This window comes from Hoplias malabaricus, chromosome 8 (assembly GCF_029633855.1).
Source record: "Hoplias malabaricus isolate fHopMal1 chromosome 8, fHopMal1.hap1, whole genome shotgun sequence".
In the NCBI taxonomy this organism is placed as follows: domain Eukaryota; kingdom Metazoa; phylum Chordata; class Actinopteri; order Characiformes; family Erythrinidae; genus Hoplias; species Hoplias malabaricus.
Window position 1 is genome coordinate 24,009,885 of NC_089807.1, and position 19,116 is coordinate 24,029,000.

Here is a 19,116-nt window from a genome sequence, read left to right on the forward strand (position 1 = left end):
TACTTTGCAACACTTAAGATATGTAATATATACTATTATCTTGCATATATTTTTTATATCTGTCTTTGCATCAGTATTACTACCTCTGCCTTTTTCCCAACAATGCAAATAATCATGTGCATGACTTCTCATGTGCAACTATCTCTGTATGGTTGTATGGGTTATATGTTTTGTGAGTATGTAAGTTTAAGTCTTTTCCTCCATTGTTTTTATTGCGTTACTGTCTCCCCCCCACACACTCTTCTTGTCCAGTGCCTAAGATTGTGTGCTGCTGTAACAAGATAATTTCCCCGATGTGGGATCAATAAAATCAAGTCTAAGTCTAAGTATATTCATAATCCTTTCTAGTCTCTCCACCATCATAATCAATGTTATAAACTCTCAGTAACCACCTTAATTTTAATTGTGTGGCATAAAAGTCTTATTAATTATTAGCATCACAATCACTTTTTCAGTCCTATAACTTATTTATCACTTAATGATGTAATATGCCATCTACCTAAATATTAACTGGTTTCTTCAAGACAGAATATTACTCTTCCACAGAGAACATTTTCTGCACCAGTTTTCCTTTGACAAACTTTGCATTTAACTTCGAGTTTAACCTTGCATTTAGTAAAGTTAAAAACGTTACAGTTAATATGACATTCCCCTTCATGAATCAATGAGTCTTAAGTTAATTTAATGTAGTGGAGTATAGACCGGATAACGAGATCAAAATGAAGAAATGAAAAGTTTCGAATTAAAACTTTTCCATTCTGAAGAGGACCTTTCGTCTGCGACCAAGTCACATTCCACGAACCACAGGGGTGCAAGGACCCTGCACCCCCCACAAACACGCACACACAAGATCTAACATCAAAGACTGGAGAGGGATACTTTCAAGTAACACATGGCCCCCAAACACCCCCTTTTCTCTTGCGAGAAACAGGAACACAGAACAAATAAGAGAGCTTTTACGGCCCGCTTTTATGACAATGGCACCTAAATGTCTCGTCCTTATCTCGAGACCACTAAACAAGACCAGCAAATGTTCAAACCAAAAGTGACCTCGGTTGAACCCCCGTGAATCACCCAACAGCATGGATCAACAGCATGGACCAACAGCGACCCCAAATGGACACTGGCGAAACTACGCCTCGCTCGGGGTCGTCTAAACAATAGCGGGAATAAAGTCAAATTCTGATTAAACGTGTATAAACAAATGTATTAATGTCACTTTCTGTGCCCTCAGATGAATGCCCACCTTCTAATGAAATGGTGTATATTGCCGATTGTTTCTATCATGAAAAGAAGTTATGTCTCCTAATAGAGAAAACGGATTAATGTTCTTTTCCAGCATATCATCATGAGTTGGACGTAAACAACGTAACCAAGATGAAATCTTATATGTTTGATAAATAATCCAGGACACTCTTTGTGGTATGTTACTAATATGAATAGGAAATTTTGATACAGGAAATGTCTATCTTATTACTTATTGTTTAAATCTCTGATTCAGCCTTCCCCCTTTTCTGTCTCATGAAGTCAGTCACGTGAGCCTAAACTCGCGTCCAATCAGAAAAGAACGCCTCTCATTAGGGCGTGACCGCGCTGACTTTGAAAAACAGCAGCTCGACTGCTCGCAGTTCAGTTACGAGAGCTCGACAGAAGTAATGGCCCACGAAAGAAAGCGGAGAAGAGAGGACGACAACAACAAAAAAAAAAAAATCCGAGAAACTTTGAAACAACAAAGAGACGCTTCTCCTTCCCACTGACGAAACAAAGAAAAACCTCATAGACTTCATCAAAAGCTTACAAGAGACGTCTTGAATTAGCTAATAGTATGAAGTTTTAATAACACGTCGAATGATTTGAATATTTTCTTTTCTTTTAATCGTGTTTATGTCTTATAGCCCAATCTAAGTTTAATCTCACGACTGATCAAAGCAGGTGAACTTATTCGTGGCCAGAGTGAGGAACACCGCCGAGATAAGGAAAGTCGTAGAAGAAGTGAGTTTATTGAATCGATTTTCAGTTCTGGATCTGCAGTAACTAGCGAACCTTTCGTCCAAGACGTCCATACGTTTGGACTCTCCTGCTCAGGACAGAAAGCCAAAGAGAGGATCCTGCCGCCTGCGTCATCACACTCCGGGTACGCCCGAGACAACTCAACCGACGAAGAAAGACCTCCACGCTGACTCAGCCTGGTCGCTTCCGCGGGAGAACCGCGAGACCAAGTGAGACGTCTTCACTCCCAGGACCTCATAGAGCCTCTGTATTTAACGAGTGGTGAGAATCGACGAAAAAGTAAGCTAAACTTATGCATGTCCAGAGCTGAAAATTGAATCAAGTTTCTTGATAAATTTTGTATTAATTAAACCTCAGTTAGCAACACTTTAGTCACAAGCCAGAAGCGCCTAGCTCACCTTTAAGCTCGAATCGGTCGCCCCTGCGGTGACGCCGTGAGATTACAAGGTTATGCTATGTTAATTAAATATCTTTCTCTTTGTTAATAAAACTTTCATTATTCTAAATCACAGTGTATGCAGTTTTGTTCATTAATTTTCCTGAAAATCCTGAAGTACTCACTTAGCGTGATTATTATTCATTCTCAAACTAATTATTAACGTTTTAATTGCTTAAGCCAATTATAAACTTTAATTAATATCATTAAGTCAAATATCAGAGATTATAGGAGTTTGAATAAGGTCAACGCTATAAACACAAATTATAAACATATATATTAAATATATATTCACAGAGGTATCGTGGCGTATGATTAAAAATCCAACATACGCTACATTAATGTTTTTGACTGATCAGTATGTAGGTGTACACAAATAATAATAATAATAATAAACGTATACCTTTTGAATGTCAAGCTGTTCACAAGCCCGCTGGCTCTTCCTCAGGTCTCCTTCTATTTGACGTTTTTCTCTTTCTGTTTTCTTGCGATCTCTAATGAAAATACACTGGTTCCAGAATTATTTGCAATCATAGCTAATAAAACAATCTCTACTGAAACAAAATCTGATTCACTGTTAATAATGTTATGTTCAGCAAAACAATGCAAAACTACATTATCTTGAAACAATACAATTTTAGCTTTAAAAACATATTTCTGAAAAATCTGTTACAGTTATTGGCACGACTTTATTATTTTTAAAAGATAACCAAGACCATTTTTGAATTAGGAGAAAATTAAGGGAAACTTACTAAATAAAGGATTTTGATTGTTAATTCTGATTTTCATTTTGCCCCAGATTGTTCAATGCTATAGGAACTGTGAATTTAATATCGATAAGGGCAATATGAGCTTTTATGTGTACAAGCTTTTAGGTCATCCTGCCTACTCCAGTACTATTTCTTACTTATTTCTGTTTTTGTATTATCTTAAATGCACAAATCATCTATACATGACATACAGCAGTGCTTAAAGGTTTTTTTTTAAGTGTGTAACAATAACAACATGTGCCACTAATTTGACAATACATCTACAATCTGTGTCAGCAAAGTTTGCATTTGGTAGTTTAATTCACAATTTGTCTGTATATTTTGAAGTTTGGTTTGGAGTGGATTTACAAAGTAAAATTGGCAATAACAGTACAAAAAGTGCCAATAACTGTAAAAGATACTGAAAATAAACAGTCCCTTGAAAAAGAATTTAAATAATTACTTTAACTATATGCATACCTGAATTCATCAAGTGATTTCTTCTCCGTCTGTTTTTTCACTTGCAATTTTCTATGGTAATTTTCCAGTTTCTCTTCAGCCTTCCTTTTCTTGAGTTCCTCCATTCCTATACCCCCTTTATCTTAACAAACAAATGTTTATTTTCCAAATATAGCCGCAAGCACGGATAAGCCACATCACTTTGACAGTCTCAGCCAACAATGAGGCCTTTGGGAGCATGGGCCTGTTTGGCCAAACAAGGGAAAATTGGGTGTAAGATATTGTTGTAGATGTTGTTATAATGTTTAGCAAAAGACATGTTATGACTGGTGAGCGCTGTTTTTCAATTATGATAAATATTTATGTTCATATGTTATGACCTTTCACTTGTGCAGATGAATAGGATTTCATGAATGTAGATGAACAAAGCAATATTTGGTCTTAGAGTGCCACCTGCTGGTGAAAGCGTGTACTTTTGACTCATGGAGCTGCAGAGGAGTTCATGTTAGAAATGCACATACACACTTTTTAATCGTCTACTGCTCTGTGAATATGTAACTAATATGGACATATGTGGTATCAGTGGATTCCTAAGGAACTGAACTTTAATAGTTATCAATAAAATGTTAATCTTTTATCACCATGTGGCTTATAGGCCCCTCCCAATAATAGAAATCCAGCATGAACACAGAAACAGCAAATAACAAATTAAAGTGTAATTGTAGCGTCCCCTTTTGGTAGATTTGAGTCATATTATACACAATGCTTCAGGGTAAGCCCCTAAATACTTATGTCAAGTTTGGTCTTGATTGGGCTTAGTTTGTTTAAGCTATAGCTAAAATAATTTATAAATCACAGCACGGCTCAATTAATTAATTTATTGTGGCAACGGTTTGACTAAATGTTGAACTTTTTTTGATAATTACTGATCAACAGACTCAGATTGCAACAAGGTCAATTGTTTGGGAACAGAGTGAAAATTCAGTGACTAGTATAAAAAAGTTTAATTTTGAAAAACTGGTTACTGAGAAAAGACGATGCAACTTTTGACAACACTTGCAATTACAAAGTTGTTATGCCCTCTTCAGACTATATAATGAAGCAAACTGCGTGTTGATATGCATAATATTTGCTGAGAAATATCAAATTTTCTTGATATAGCGCCCCCTAGTGGCTATCGTTACGTACATTTTTGTGCACTTAGGAAGTGCCACCAGGGACATATGAGTCAATTCTCATAATGATTGGACCTTGTTAAGGTTGTCAAACAGCTGCTGAAATCTAATTGGCCAATGACGATCACAATTTTGCCCGAATTGCTTTGTTCTTAAATTTCCACTTATAGCCTTGCAGATAGAAGCACCATGCCAGAGGGCGTTCCGATCTGCCTTACGGATGTTGAGGTATAAATTTGTAGCATTTAGAGCGCCCCCTATATGAAAATTGGCTTCTCCTTTAACATGCTACCTCAGAATCATGTCTGAAAGTGGAATATGAAATTTGAACACATTTGAGTTAAGAATGAAATTCTTATGAATTTTTAAGTACAACATATGAAAAGCCGAAGAGGTTCATTTGCATATGGCGGCCATTTTGAATCGAAATTTCACATTTTTTTGGATAATTCCTGACCTTCGAACACCTGTGAAGATTTTGGTACCAAGTTCTAGGGAAATGGACTAAAATCCAGGGACTAGTTCACAAAAGTAAATTTTGCAATTTATCAATTTTAGCTCAAAGTTATTGTGGGCGGAGCTAAGTTTTGAGCCCTATTAGATACAACAAGATGTAAGGAATCAGGGAAAAAAAGAATTTTGTTTCTACGTTATACGGTTTAGGAGATATGGACATAAACGCATTTGGTATTGCTATAGCGCCACCTTGAGGTCAATAGGTATAATTTTCCATAGTTCTCTCATTGCACCAATTTTGGTGGCTCTGGGCCTTACGGTCTTTGCTCCAGAATGAGTTTTAGCTGAGAAAAATAATAATAAATATAGCCGCAAGCGGCAATTAACGGGGTTCTCGCTTAACAGGCCTGTTTGGAAGCAATAGGCCTACATCGCTGACATGCTACCTTTAAAAGCATGTCTATAAGTAGAATCTGAAATTTGAACCCATTTGAGTAAAGTATGAAGGAGTTAGAGATGTTCAAGTAAAACCTGGGATAAGCCGAAGAGGTTCATTTGCATATGGCGGCCATCTTGAATCAAAATGTCAACATTCGTTCTATAATTACCTAGGGTCAGAGTCATGTGAAAGTTTTGGCACCAAGCTCAAGGGAATTGGTCAAAAATTCAAAGACTTATTGACAAAAGTATATTTTGCAAATTATGCAAATTAGCTCAAAATCTAAGTGGGCTGAGCTAAATGATCCAATAGCAAATTAGTTTGTCTAAAGCCAAGGAATAAGACAAAAAAAAGATTTAATCTATAGGCCTTATGGTGTAGGAGATATAGACCTCAATGCTTTTCCCTTTGCTATAGCGCCACCATCTGGCCAAAGAGTGTCATTTTCCTTGGCTGAGTCATTTCACACCTGCTGGATGTTGCTGCCAAGGGAGGTGTTTCTGGGCCTTATGGTCTTTGCTCCACATAGCATTCATAGTGGCACTACAGAGCCACTGTAGTTCAACAGCACAACGTATAGTTTTAGACTACCATCTGCTGGTGAGAAATAACTACTTTCACATATATTTAGCTCTGCCATGAATGCACATATAGAAACATTTGAGTGTGTACTCCTATGTGGATATTTACCTAACATGGACATATGTGGTATTAGCGGAATCCCAAGGATCCGAACTTTAATACTGATCAAAAATTGTTGCCTTGCGCCCAATGATTCCAGGTAGGCTCTGGACCCACCGCGACCCTGAACTGGATAAGCGGTTACAGATAATGAATGAATGAATGAATGAAAGAATTGTTGCATTTTTAATACTATGTAGCTTACAGGCCCCCCACAATAAGAGAGATCTAGCATGTATTCCACAAGTCAAATATATGCTATATGTGTACACTAATATACACCTATAACTCAAAAATACTTTCCCCAAAAATTTTAAAACTTCACATGCTTGATCAGACTGAGGAGCAGATGTCATAATTAAGTTGGTGTGAAACTGCATTCCTAGATGGCGCTATAACATAAAAAAGCCAATTTAATCAGTTTTTGTCCAATTGTATCGCCCCCTTTTGGTAAATTTTGATCATATTGTACATACTTCTTCAGGGTAGGACCATACATACGTCTGTCACGTTTGGTCTTGATTGGACTTAATTTGTTTGAGTTATAGCTAAAAGAATGTTTAAAGCTCCACACAATTCAATTAATTGTTTTATTACAACAAAAGTTTGTCCAAATGTTGAACTTTTTTTGATAATTATTTACCTTCAGACTCTGCAGATTCCAACAAGGTCAACTGTTTGGGAATATCGCAAAATTCCACGGACTAGTTTGAAAAGGTTCAATTTTGAACATTTGGAAACAGAGAAAAAGCAAAGCATTTTTTGACAACACTTGCAATTACAAAGTTGTTAGGCCCTCTGCAGAGTATAAAAAGAAGCAAACTGCGTGTCAATATGCTTAATTTTCACAGAGATATATAATATTTTCTTGATATAGCGCCCCCTAGTGGCTATTGTTATGACAATTTTTCTGCTCTTAGGAAGGCCTACCACGGACATACCAGTCAAATCCCATGATGATTGGACCTTGTTAAGGTTGTCAAACAGCTGATGACAGCTGATTGGTCGATGACAATCACAATTTTGCTCGAATCGAGTTGTCCTTAATTTTCCCTCTACAGCCTTGCCCATAGAAGCAGCATGCCAAGCGGCGGTCCGATCCACCTTACAGATGCTGAGATATAAACTTGAAGCATTTACAGCGCCCCCTATATGAATATTGGCTTCTCCTTTGACGTGCTACCTCAGAATCATTTCTGGAAGTTGAATATGAAATGTAAACACACTTGAGTAAAGCATGAATTTGTTATAGATTTTTAAGTAAAACATAAAATAAGCTGAAAAGGTTCATTTGCATATGGCGGCCATCTTAAATCGAAATTTCAAAGTTTTTTTGATAATTATTAAGCTACAGGCTCCGGCGTACATTTTGACACCAAGCTCAAGAAAATTGGACAAAAATCCACGGAGGAGTACACAAAAGTAGGTTTTGCAAATTATGCAAAATAGCAAAAAATCTAAGTAGGCAGAGCTTAGTGGTTGTATGTACCTTTTTGATTTGGCAGGACCCAAGGAATCAAGGAAAAAAAAGATTTCGTCTCTACGCCACACGGGGTGGAAGATCTTTTAATGAAAGCGTTTTCCTTCGCTGTAGCGCCCCCTTGAGGCCAATTGGGCTGATATTTTGCGCCTAAGTAGCGAGACCGACTACTACCTATTGACCAAGTCTCAAGTGTCTAGGCCTTACGGTTTGGGCTGTGCGATTCGTTTTATGGCAGAAAAAGAAAAAGAAATATAGCCGCAAGCGGCAATTAACGGGGTTCTCGCTTAACAGGCCTGTTTGGAAGCAATAGGCCTACATCGCTGACATGCTACCTTTAAAAGCATTTCTATAAGTAGAATCTGAAATCTGAACCCATTTGAGCAAAGTATGAAGGAGTTAGAGATGTTCAAGTAAAACCTGTGATAAGCTGAAGAGGTTCATTTGCATATGGCGGCCATCATGAATCAAAATGTCAATTCATTCTATAATTACCTAGGGTCAGACTCATGTGAACGTTTTGGCACCAAGCTCAAGGTAGTTGATCAAAAATTCACAGACTTATTGACAAAAGTATGTTTTGCAAATTATGCAAATTAGCTCAAAATCTAAGTGGGCTGAGCTTTATGATCCAACAGCAAATTAGTTTGTCTTAAGCCAAGGAATAAGGGACAAAAAGATTTCATCTCTAGGCCTTACGGTGTAGGAGATATAGACCTCAATGCTTTTCCATTTGCTATAGCGCCACCATCTGGCCAAAGAATGTCATTTTCCTTGGCTGAGTCATTTTACACCTGCTGGACCTTGCTGCCAAGGGAGGTGTTTCTGGGCCTTATGGTCTTTGCTCCACATTGCATTTTGCATAATGTCTCAGAGCCACTGTAGTTCAACAGCACAATGTATAGTCTTAGACTGCCACCTGCTGGTGAGAAATGACTACTTTCCCATATTTTTAGATCAGCCATGAAAGCACATACAGAAAGATTTAAGCATGTACTCCTATGTGGATATTTACCTAACATGGGCATGTACGGTATCAGCTGAATCCTAAGGATCTGAACTTTAACAAAAAATTGTTGCACTTTTATTACTATGTAGCTTACAGGCCACTCCCAATAACACAGATCTAGCATGTATTCCTCAAGTCTAATATAAGCTATATGTGTACACTAATATACACCTATAACTCAAAAATGCTTTCCCCAAAAATTTTAAAACGTCACATACTTGATCAGACTGAGGACCAGATGTCATAATTAAGTTGGGGTGCCACTGCGTTCCTAGATGGCGCTATAACATAAAAAAGCCCATTTAATCAGTTTTTGTCCAATTGTAGCGCCCCCTTTTGGTAAATTTTGATCATATTGTACATACGTCTTCAGGACAAGACTATACATACTTCTGTCACGTTTGGTCTTGATTGGACTTAATTTGTTTGAGTTATAGCTAAAAGAATGTTTAAAGCTCCCCACACTTCAATTAATTGTTTTATTACAACAAAAGTTTGTCCAAATGTTGAACTTTTTTTGATAATTATTTACCTACAGACTCTGCAGATTCCAACAAGGTCAACTGTTTGTGAATATCGCAAAATTCCACGGACTAGTTCGAAAAGCTTCAATTTTGAACATTTGGAAACTGAGAAAAAGCAAAGCATTTTTTGACAACACTTGCAATTACAAAGTTGTTAGGCCCTCTGCAGAGTATAAAAAGAAGCAAACTGCGTGTCAATATGCTTAATTTTCACAGAGATATATAATATTTTCTTGATATAGCGCCCCCTAGTGGCTATTGTTATGACAATTTTTCTGCTCTTAGGAAGGCCTACCACGGACATACCAGTCAAATCCCATGATGATTGGACCTTGTTAAGGTTGTCAAACAGCTGATGACAGCTGATTGGTCGATGACAATCACAATTTTGCTCGAATCGAGTTGTCCTTAATTTTCCCTCTACAGCCTTGCCCATAGAAGCAGCATGCCAAGCGGCGGTCCGATCCACCTTACAGATGCTGAGATATAAACTTGAAGCATTTACAGCGCCCCCTATATGAATATTGGCTTCTCCTTTGACGTGCTACCTCAGAATCATTTCTGGAAGTTGAATATGAAATGTAAACACACTTGAGTAAAGCATGAATTTGTTATAGATTTTTAAGTAAAACATAAAATAAGCTGAAAAGGTTCATTTGCATATGGCGGCCATCTTAAATCGAAATTTCAAAGTTTTTTTGATAATTATTAAGCTACAGGCTCCGGCGTACATTTTGACACCAAGCTCAAGAAAATTGGACAAAAATCCACGGAGAAGTACACAAAAGTAGGTTTTGCAAATTATGCAAAATAGCAAAAAATCTAAGTAGGCAGAGCTTAGTGGTTGTATGTACCTTTTTGATTTGGCAGGACCCAAGGAATCAAGGAAAAAAAAGATTTCGTCTCTACGCCACACGGGGTGGAAGATCTTTTAATGAAAGCGTTTTCCTTCGCTGTAGCGCCCCCTTGAGGCCAATTGGGCTGATATTTTGCGCCTAAGTAGCGAGACCGACTACTACCTATTGACCAAGTCTCAAGTGTCTAGGCCTTACGGTTTGGGCTGTGCGATTCGTTTTATGGCAGAAAAAGAAAAAGAAATATAGCCGCAAGCGGCAATTAACGGGGTTCTCGCTTAACAGGCCTGTTTGGAAGCAATAGGCCTACATCGCTGACATGCTACCTTTAAAAGCATTTCTATAAGTAGAATCTGAAATTTGAACCCATTTGAGCAAAGTATGAAGGAGTTAGAGATGTTCAAGTAAAACCTGTGATAAGCTGAAGAGGTTCATTTGCATATGGCGGCCATCATGAATCAAAATGTCAATTCATTCTATAATTACCTAGGGTCAGACTCATGTGAACGTTTTGGCACCAAGCTCAAGGTAGTTGATCAAAAATTCACAGACTTATTGACAAAAGTATGTTTTGCAAATTATGCAAATTAGCTCAAAATCTAAGTGGGCTGAGCTTTATGATCCAACAGCAAATTAGTTTGTCTTAAGCCAAGGAATAAGGGACAAAAAGATTTCATCTCTAGGCCTTACGGTGTAGGAGATATAGACCTCAATGCTTTTCCATTTGCTATAGCGCCACCATCTGGCCAAAGAATGTCATTTTCCTTGGCTGAGTCATTTTACACCTGCTGGACCTTGCTGCCAAGGGAGGTGTTTCTGGGCCTTATGGTCTTTGCTCCACATTGCATTTTGCATAATGTCTCAGAGCCACTGTAGTTCAACAGCACAATGTATAGTCTTAGACTGCCACCTGCTGGTGAGAAATGACTACTTTCCCATATTTTTAGATCAGCCATGAAAGCACATACAGAAAGATTTAAGCATGTACTCCTATGTGGATATTTACCTAACATGGGCATGTACGGTATCAGCTGAATCCTAAGGATCTGAACTTTAACAAAAAATTGTTGCACTTTTATTACTATGTAGCTTACAGGCCACTCCCAATAACACAGATCTAGCATGTATTCCTCAAGTCTAATATAAGCTATATGTGTACACTAATATACACCTATAACTCAAAAATGCTTTCCCCAAAAATTTTAAAACGTCACATACTTGATCAGACTGAGGACCAGATGTCATAATTAAGTTGGGGTGCCACTGCGTTCCTAGATGGCGCTATAACATAAAAAAGCCCATTTAATCAGTTTTTGTCCAATTGTAGCGCCCCCTTTTGGTAAATTTTGATCATATTGTACATACGTCTTCAGGACAAGACTATACATACTTCTGTCACGTTTGGTCTTGATTGGACTTAATTTGTTTGAGTTATAGCTAAAAGAATGTTTAAAGCTCCCCACACTTCAATTAATTGTTTTATTACAACAAAAGTTTGTCCAAATGTTGAACTTTTTTTGATAATTATTTACCTACAGACTCTGCAGATTCCAACAAGGTCAACTGTTTGTGAATATCGCAAAATTCCACGGACTAGTTCGAAAAGCTTCAATTTTGAACATTTGGAAACTGAGAAAAAGCAAAGCATTTTTTGACAACACTTGCAATTACAAAGTTGTTAGGCCCTCTGCAGAGTATAAAAAGAAGCAAACTGCGTGTCAATATGCTTAATTTTCACAGAGATATATAATATTTTCTTGATATAGCGCCCCCTAGTGGCTATCGTTATGACAATTTTTCTGCTCTTAGGGAGGCCTACCAGGGACATACCAGTCAAATCCCATGATGATTGGACCTTGTTAAGGTTGTCAAACAGCTGATGACAGCTGATTGGTCGATGACAATCACAATTTTGCTCGAATCGAGTTGTCCTTAATTTTCCCTCTACAGCCTTGCCCATAGAAGCAGCATGCCAAGCGGCGGTCCGATCCGCCTTACGGATGCTGAGATATAAACTTGAAGCATTTACAGCGCCCCCTATATGAATATTGGCTTCTCCTTTGACAAGCTACCTCAGAATCATGTCTGAAAGTAGAATATGAAATGTAAACACATTTGAGTAAACCATGAGTTTGTTATAGATTTTTAAGTAAAACATAAAATAAGCCGAAGAGGTTCATTTGCATATGGCGGCCATCTTGAATCGAAATTTCAACGTTTTTTTGATAATTATTAAACTACAGGCTCCTGCGAACATTTTGACACCAAGCTCAAGAAAATTGGACAAAAATCCACGGAGGAGTACACAAAAGTAGGTTTTGCAAATTATGCAAAATAGCAAAAAATCTAAGTAGGCGGAGCTTAGTGGTTGTATGTACCTTTTTGATTCGGCAGGACCCAAGGAATCAGGGAAAAAAAAGATTTCGTCTCTACGCCACACGGGGTGGAAAATCTTTTAATGAAAGCGTTTTCCTTCGCTGTAGCGCCCCCTTGAGGCCAATTGGGCTGATATTTTGCGCCTGAGTAGCGAGACCGACTACTACCTATTGACCAAGTCTCAAGTGTCTAGGCCTTACGGTTTGGGCTGTGTGATTCGTTTTATGGCAGAAAAAGAAAAAGAATAATAATAATAGTAATAACAAATTAAAGTCAGAACAAACACAATAGGGTTTCAAGCACTTCGTGCTCGAACCCCTAATAATAAATATAGCCGCAAGCGGCAATTAACGGGGTTCTCGCTTAACAGGCCTGTTTGGAAGCAATAGGCCTACATCGCTGCCATGCTACCTTTAAAAGCATTTCTATAAGTAGAATCTTAAATTTGAACCCATTTGAGCAAAGTATGGAGTTAGAGATGTTCAAGTAAAACCTGTGATAAGCTGAAGAGGTTCATTTGCCATCATGAATCAAAATGTCAATTAATTCTATAATTACCTAGGGTCAGACTCATGTGAACGTTTTGGCACCAAGCTCAAGGGACTTGGTGAAAAATTCATAGACTTATTGACAAAAGTATGTTTTGCAAATTATGCAAATTAGCTCAAAATCTAAGTGGGCTGAGCTTTATGATCCAACAGCAAATTAGTTTGTCTTAAGCCAAGGAATAAGGGACAAAAAGATTTCATCTCTAGGCCTTACGGTGTAGGAGATATAGACCTCAATGCTTTTCCCTTTGCTATAGCGCCACCATCTGGCCAAAGAATGTCATTTTCCTTGGCTGAGTCATTTTACACCTGCTGGACCTTGCTGCCAAGGGAGGTGTTTCTGGGCCTTATGGTCTTTGCTCCACATTGCATTTTGCATAATGTCTCAGAGCCACTGTAGTTCAACAGCACAATGTATAGTCTTAGACTGCCATCTGCTGGTGAGAAATGACTACTTTCCCATATTTTTAGATCAGCCATGAAAGCACATACAGAAAGATTTAAGCATGTACTCCTATGTGGATATTTACCTAACATGGGCATGTACGGTATCAGCTGAATCCTAAGGATCTGAACTTTAACAAAAAATTGTTGCACTTTTATTACTATGTAGCTTACAGGCCACTCCCAATAACACAGATCTAGCATGTATTCCTCAAGTCAAATATAAGCTATATGTGTACACTAATATACACCTATAACTCAAAAATGCTTTCCCCAAAAATTTTAAAACGTCACATACTTGATCAGACTGAGGACCAGATGTCATAATTAAGTTGGGGTGCCACTGCGTTCCTAGATGGCGCTATAACATAAAAAAGCCCATTTAATCAGTTTTTGTCCAATTGTAGCGCCCCCTTTTGGTAAATTTTGATCATATTGTACATACGTCTTCAGGACAAGATCATACATACTTCTGTCACGTTTGGTCTTGATTGGACTTAATTTGTTTGAGTTATAGCTAAAAGAATGTTTAAAGCTCCCCACACTTCAATTAATTGTTTTATTACAACAAAAGTTTGTCCAAATGTTGAACTTTTTTTGATAATTATTTACCTTCAGACTCTGCAGATTCCAACAAGGTCAACTGTTTGTGAATATCGCAAAATTCCACGGACTAGTTCGAAAAGCTTCAATTTTGAACATTTGGAAACTGAGAAAAAGCAAAGCATTTTTTGACAACACTTGCAATTACAAAGTTGTTAGGCCCTCTGCAGAGTATAAAAAGAAGCAAACTGCGTGTCAATATGCTTAATTTTCACAGAGATATATAATATTTTCTTGATATAGCGCCCCCTAGTGGCTATCGTTATGACAATTTTTCTGCTCTTAGGGAGGCCTCCCAGGGACATACCAGTCAAATCCCATGATGATTGGACCTTGTTAAGGTTGTCAAACAGCTGATGACAGCTGATTGGTCGATGACAATCACAATTTTGCTCGAATCGAGTTGTCCTTAATTTTCCCTCTACAGCCTTGCCCATAGAAGCAGCATGCCAAGCGGCGGTCCGATCCGCCTTACGGATGCTGAGATATAAACTTGAAGCATTTACAGCGCCCCCTATATGAATATTGGCTTCTCCTTTGACAAGCTACCTCAGAATCATGTCTGAAAGTAGAATATGAAATGTAAACACATTTGAGTAAACCATGAGTTTGTTATAGATTTTTAAGTAAAACATAAAATAAGCCGAAGAGGTTCATTTGCATATGGCGGCCATCTTGAATCGAAATTTCAACGTTTTTTTGATAATTATTAAACTACAGGTTCCTGCGAACATTTTGACACCAAGCTCAAGAAAATTGGACAAAAATCCACGGAGGAGTACACAAAAGTAGGTTTTGCAAATTATGCAAAATAGCAAAAAATCTAAGTAGGCGGAGCTTAGTGGTTGTATGTACCTTTTTGATTCAGCAGGACCCAAGGAATCAGGGAAAAAAAAGATTTCGTCTCTACGCCACACGGGGTGGAAAATCTTTTAATGAAAGCGTTTTCCTTCGCTGTAGCGCCCCCTTGAGGCCAATTGGGCTGATATTTTGCGCCTGAGTAGCGAGACCGACTACTACCTATTGACCAAGTCTCAAGTGTCTAGGCCTTACGGTTTGGGCTGTGCGATTCGTTTTATGGCAGAAAAAGAAAAAGAATAATAATAATAATAATAACAAATTAAAATCAGAACAAACACAATAGGGTTTCAAGCACTTCGTGCTCGAACCCCTAATAATAAATATAGCCGCAAGCGGCGATTTACGGCTTCCTCGCTTTGTAGGCAATACATTTGCTTACGTTTGCCACTTTGAGATCATACACAACATTGCATACTCTCTGCTGACTTAAGACATCCAAAATTTCTGATTTTGATCTGTCTGTGAGGCTCAAGCACCATTGCTAAGCATTATGAGATGGGTGGTGGATTATTCACAGTGCAACACTGCCATCTGGTGGTGGTGTGTTGTACTGGACCTTGTGGATCAAACCAAGCAGTGCTGTTGGAGCTTTACCCACATACATTTGAACATGAACTACAATCTGAATTATGACCTGATATGCACATATTTGGTATCAGCAGAATCACAAGAACCTGAACCTTAAGGATTATTAACAAAAATGTGGAATTCCATTACTGCATGGCATCCAGATGCTACTAAAAGAGTTCTGTGACTTGCCTTAAAAATATCATACATGAACAGCTGTAACTCAAAAATGCTTTTGTCAAATGTTATGAAACGTCACAAGCTTCTTTCATAGGTGCTCCAAAACAAATCATTACATTTTGTTAATATTAAGATAAGACAAGATAATCCCTGGATGATGGGCTCTCAGCCCTCTTAACTGCACAGTGTGTATCAGTCTGTCACTGCCTGAGAGACAGTGGGTAGCACCGACATCAGTATAACCCATGCATCACTACTTACAACATATGCCCAATAAGTATATATGTATATGCTATACAGGTACACATATACAGCTTGTGTGTATATATATTCATATGTTATATAAATTTGTAAATGTTGGAAAAATATATAATTTAATTATTATTTTTATTATTTACTACTGTTGTCTCTTAGTAAAGCTATTTGAATCTGAGAGAGAGAGAGAGAGAGAGAGAGAGAGAGAGAGATAAGAGGCAGAGAGCATGTCAGAAAGAGAAGGGGGGAAGGGGGACTCTTCAATAATGCCTTTGAATACATTGCTGAGAATAACTCACATATGTTTGACCGCGAACTAGTCTGTGCTTAATGACTTAATATGGACATATGTGGTATCAGCAGAATCACAAGAACCTGAAGTTTAATAATTATCAAAAAAAGTTTAAATTTCATTACTGCGTGACATCCAGGCTCTGCTTAGCACTGGTGGGTAACTTGCATTCTAAATATGACACATAAACAGCTGTAAGTCAAAAATGCTTTTGCCAAATGTTATGAAAAAACACAAGCTTCTTTCATATGTGCTTCAGAACAGATCAATACATTTTGTTGGTACTGCATCCATAGGTGGCGCTATAACAAATAAAAACCTTTTTTAAGTATTTTTTCCAATTCTAGCGCCCTCTGTATGTGCATTTTGATCATATTTGAAACACTTCTTCAGAGGAAGATCTTGCACATGTGTACCCATTTTGGTTTGATTTGGGTGAAGTTTGAATGAGTTATAGCTAAAAGAGTGCATCGGGCTCCGCCCACTTGTGTTTGTTGACGTATTGTAGCAACAGCCTGTCCAAATCTAAACATTTTTTTAATAATTATGTACCTACAGGCAAGACACTTTGCAATGAGACCAATTGTGTGTTGATAGGACCAAAACTCACGGACTAGTACGATAAATTCCATAATCACATACCTGACAATTGAAGAAAATCTATACTTTTTTTCTAAATAGTTGCAATTGCAATATTGTTAGACACTAGGTAGAGTATATTATGAAATTATTAACATGTCGATAGGTTAAATTTTCACTGAGATATTTCATATTTCATGTTTAAAAAATAAATTGCGCCCCCTTGTGGCTATCAACACGAAAATTTTTCTGCAAATACAAAGTGTGTCCATGAACATACCATGCAAATGCCATGATGATTGGGCATTGTTAAGCCTGTCAAAAAAATGATGAAGAAAAACTGAACTTTGATTGGCTGTTGACATCGTTAAACGTGCCCGTATTGAGTCGTCCTTAATTTCCCATATGTAGGCTTGCTGACAGAACCAGCATGCCAAATGTCAACTTAATTGGCCTAGTAGATCCTGAGATATTAGCCAAAAGACATTGGTAGCTATAACAGCGCCCCCTATAATATTTCATGCAACAGCAAATGCGTGCTACCTCAGAACCATGTCTAGAAGCAACGTGTGAAAGGTCATCAGATTTGAGTTAAGCATGAAGGAGTTACAGATATTTGAGTAAAATTTGCAATTCACGGTACACATTCATTTGCATATGTCGGCCATCTTGTGTCGAAATGTCAGGATGTTTGTGATAATTATTGACCAACTCACTCCTGTGAACGTTTTGACACCAAGGTCATGGGGATCAGACAAAAATCCAGGGACTAGTTCACGAAAATAGATTTTGCGAATTATGCTAATTAGCAAAAAATCTAAGTAGGCGGAGCTTAGTGGTTGTATCGACCTTTTTGATTCATCGGGACCCAAGAATCATGTAGAAACAAAAATTTCGTCTCTACGCCACACGGCGTGGAAAATCCTTTAATGAAAGCGTTTTCTTTCGCTGTAGCGCCCCCTTGAGGCCAATCAAGCTGATATTTTGTGCCTGAGTAGCGGGAGGGTTTACTAATTTTTGACCAAATATGAAGTCTGTAGGCCTTACGGTTTGGGCTGTGCGATCCGTTTTAAGGCAGAATTTTATTAGGAAGAATAATAATAATAATAATAATAATAATAATAAAAATCAGAACAAAAACAAAAGGCTTCTTTGCACTTCGTGCTCAGAAGCCTAATAACAAATTAAAATCAGAACAAACACAATAGGGTTTCAAGCACTTCGTGCTCGAACCCCTAATAATAATAATAAATATAGCCGCAAGCGGCAATTAACGGGGTTCTCGCTTAACAGGCCTGTTTGGAAGCAATAGGCCTACATCGCTGCCATGCTACCTTTAAAAGCATTTCTATAAGTAGAATCTTAAATTTGAACCCATTTGAGCAAAGTATGGAGTTAGAGATGTTCAAGTAAAACCTATGATAAGCTGAAGAGGTTCATTTGCCATCATGAATCAAAATGTCAATTAATTCTATAATTACCTAGGGTCAGACTCATGTGAACGTTTTGGCACCAAGCTCAAGGGACTTGGTGAAAAATTCATAGACTTATTGACAAAAGTATGTTTTGCAAATTATGCAAATTAGCTCAAAATCTAAGTGGGCTGAGCTTTATGATCCAACAGCAAATTAGTTTGTCTTAAGCCAAGGAATAAGGGACAAAAAGATTTCATCTCTAGGCCTTACGGTTTGGGCTGTGCGATCCGTTTTAAGGCAGAATTTTATTAGGAAGAATAATAATAATAATAAATATAGCCGCAAGCGGCGATTTACGGCTTCCTCGCTTTGTAGGCAATACATTTGCTTACTTTTGCCACTTTGAGATCATACACAACATTGCATACTCTCTGCTGGCTTAAGAGATCCAAAATTTCTGATTTTGATCTGTCTGTGAGCCTCAAGCACCATTGCTAAGCATTATGAGATGGGTGGTGGATTATTCACAGTGCAACACTGCCATCTAGTGGTGGTGTGTTGTACTAGACCTTGTGGATCAAACCAAGCAGTGCTGTTGGAGCTTTACCCACATATATTTGAACATGAACTACAATCTGAATTATGACCTGATATGCACATATTTGGTATCAGCAGAATCACAAGAACCTGAACCTTAAGGATTATTAACAAAAATGTGGAATTC

At 37.8% G+C, this 19,116-nt stretch overlaps 1 protein-coding gene across 2 annotated transcripts in view; it reads right to left on the reverse strand.

The window, feature by feature from the left end:
- gpatch11 (G patch domain containing 11) overlaps positions 1 to 19,116 on the reverse strand; it is a 72,467-nt gene that overhangs the window by 18,394 nt on the left and 34,957 nt on the right. For both annotated transcript variants that reach the window (XM_066679922.1, XM_066679921.1), the window contains exons 4-5: positions 3,676 to 3,796; positions 2,850 to 2,940 (exon numbers count right to left, since the gene is read on the reverse strand). In XM_066679922.1, coding sequence (XP_066536019.1) covers positions 2,850 to 2,940; positions 3,676 to 3,796 — 212 coding nt within the window. The remainder of the gene's footprint in view (positions 1 to 2,849; positions 2,941 to 3,675; positions 3,797 to 19,116) is intronic.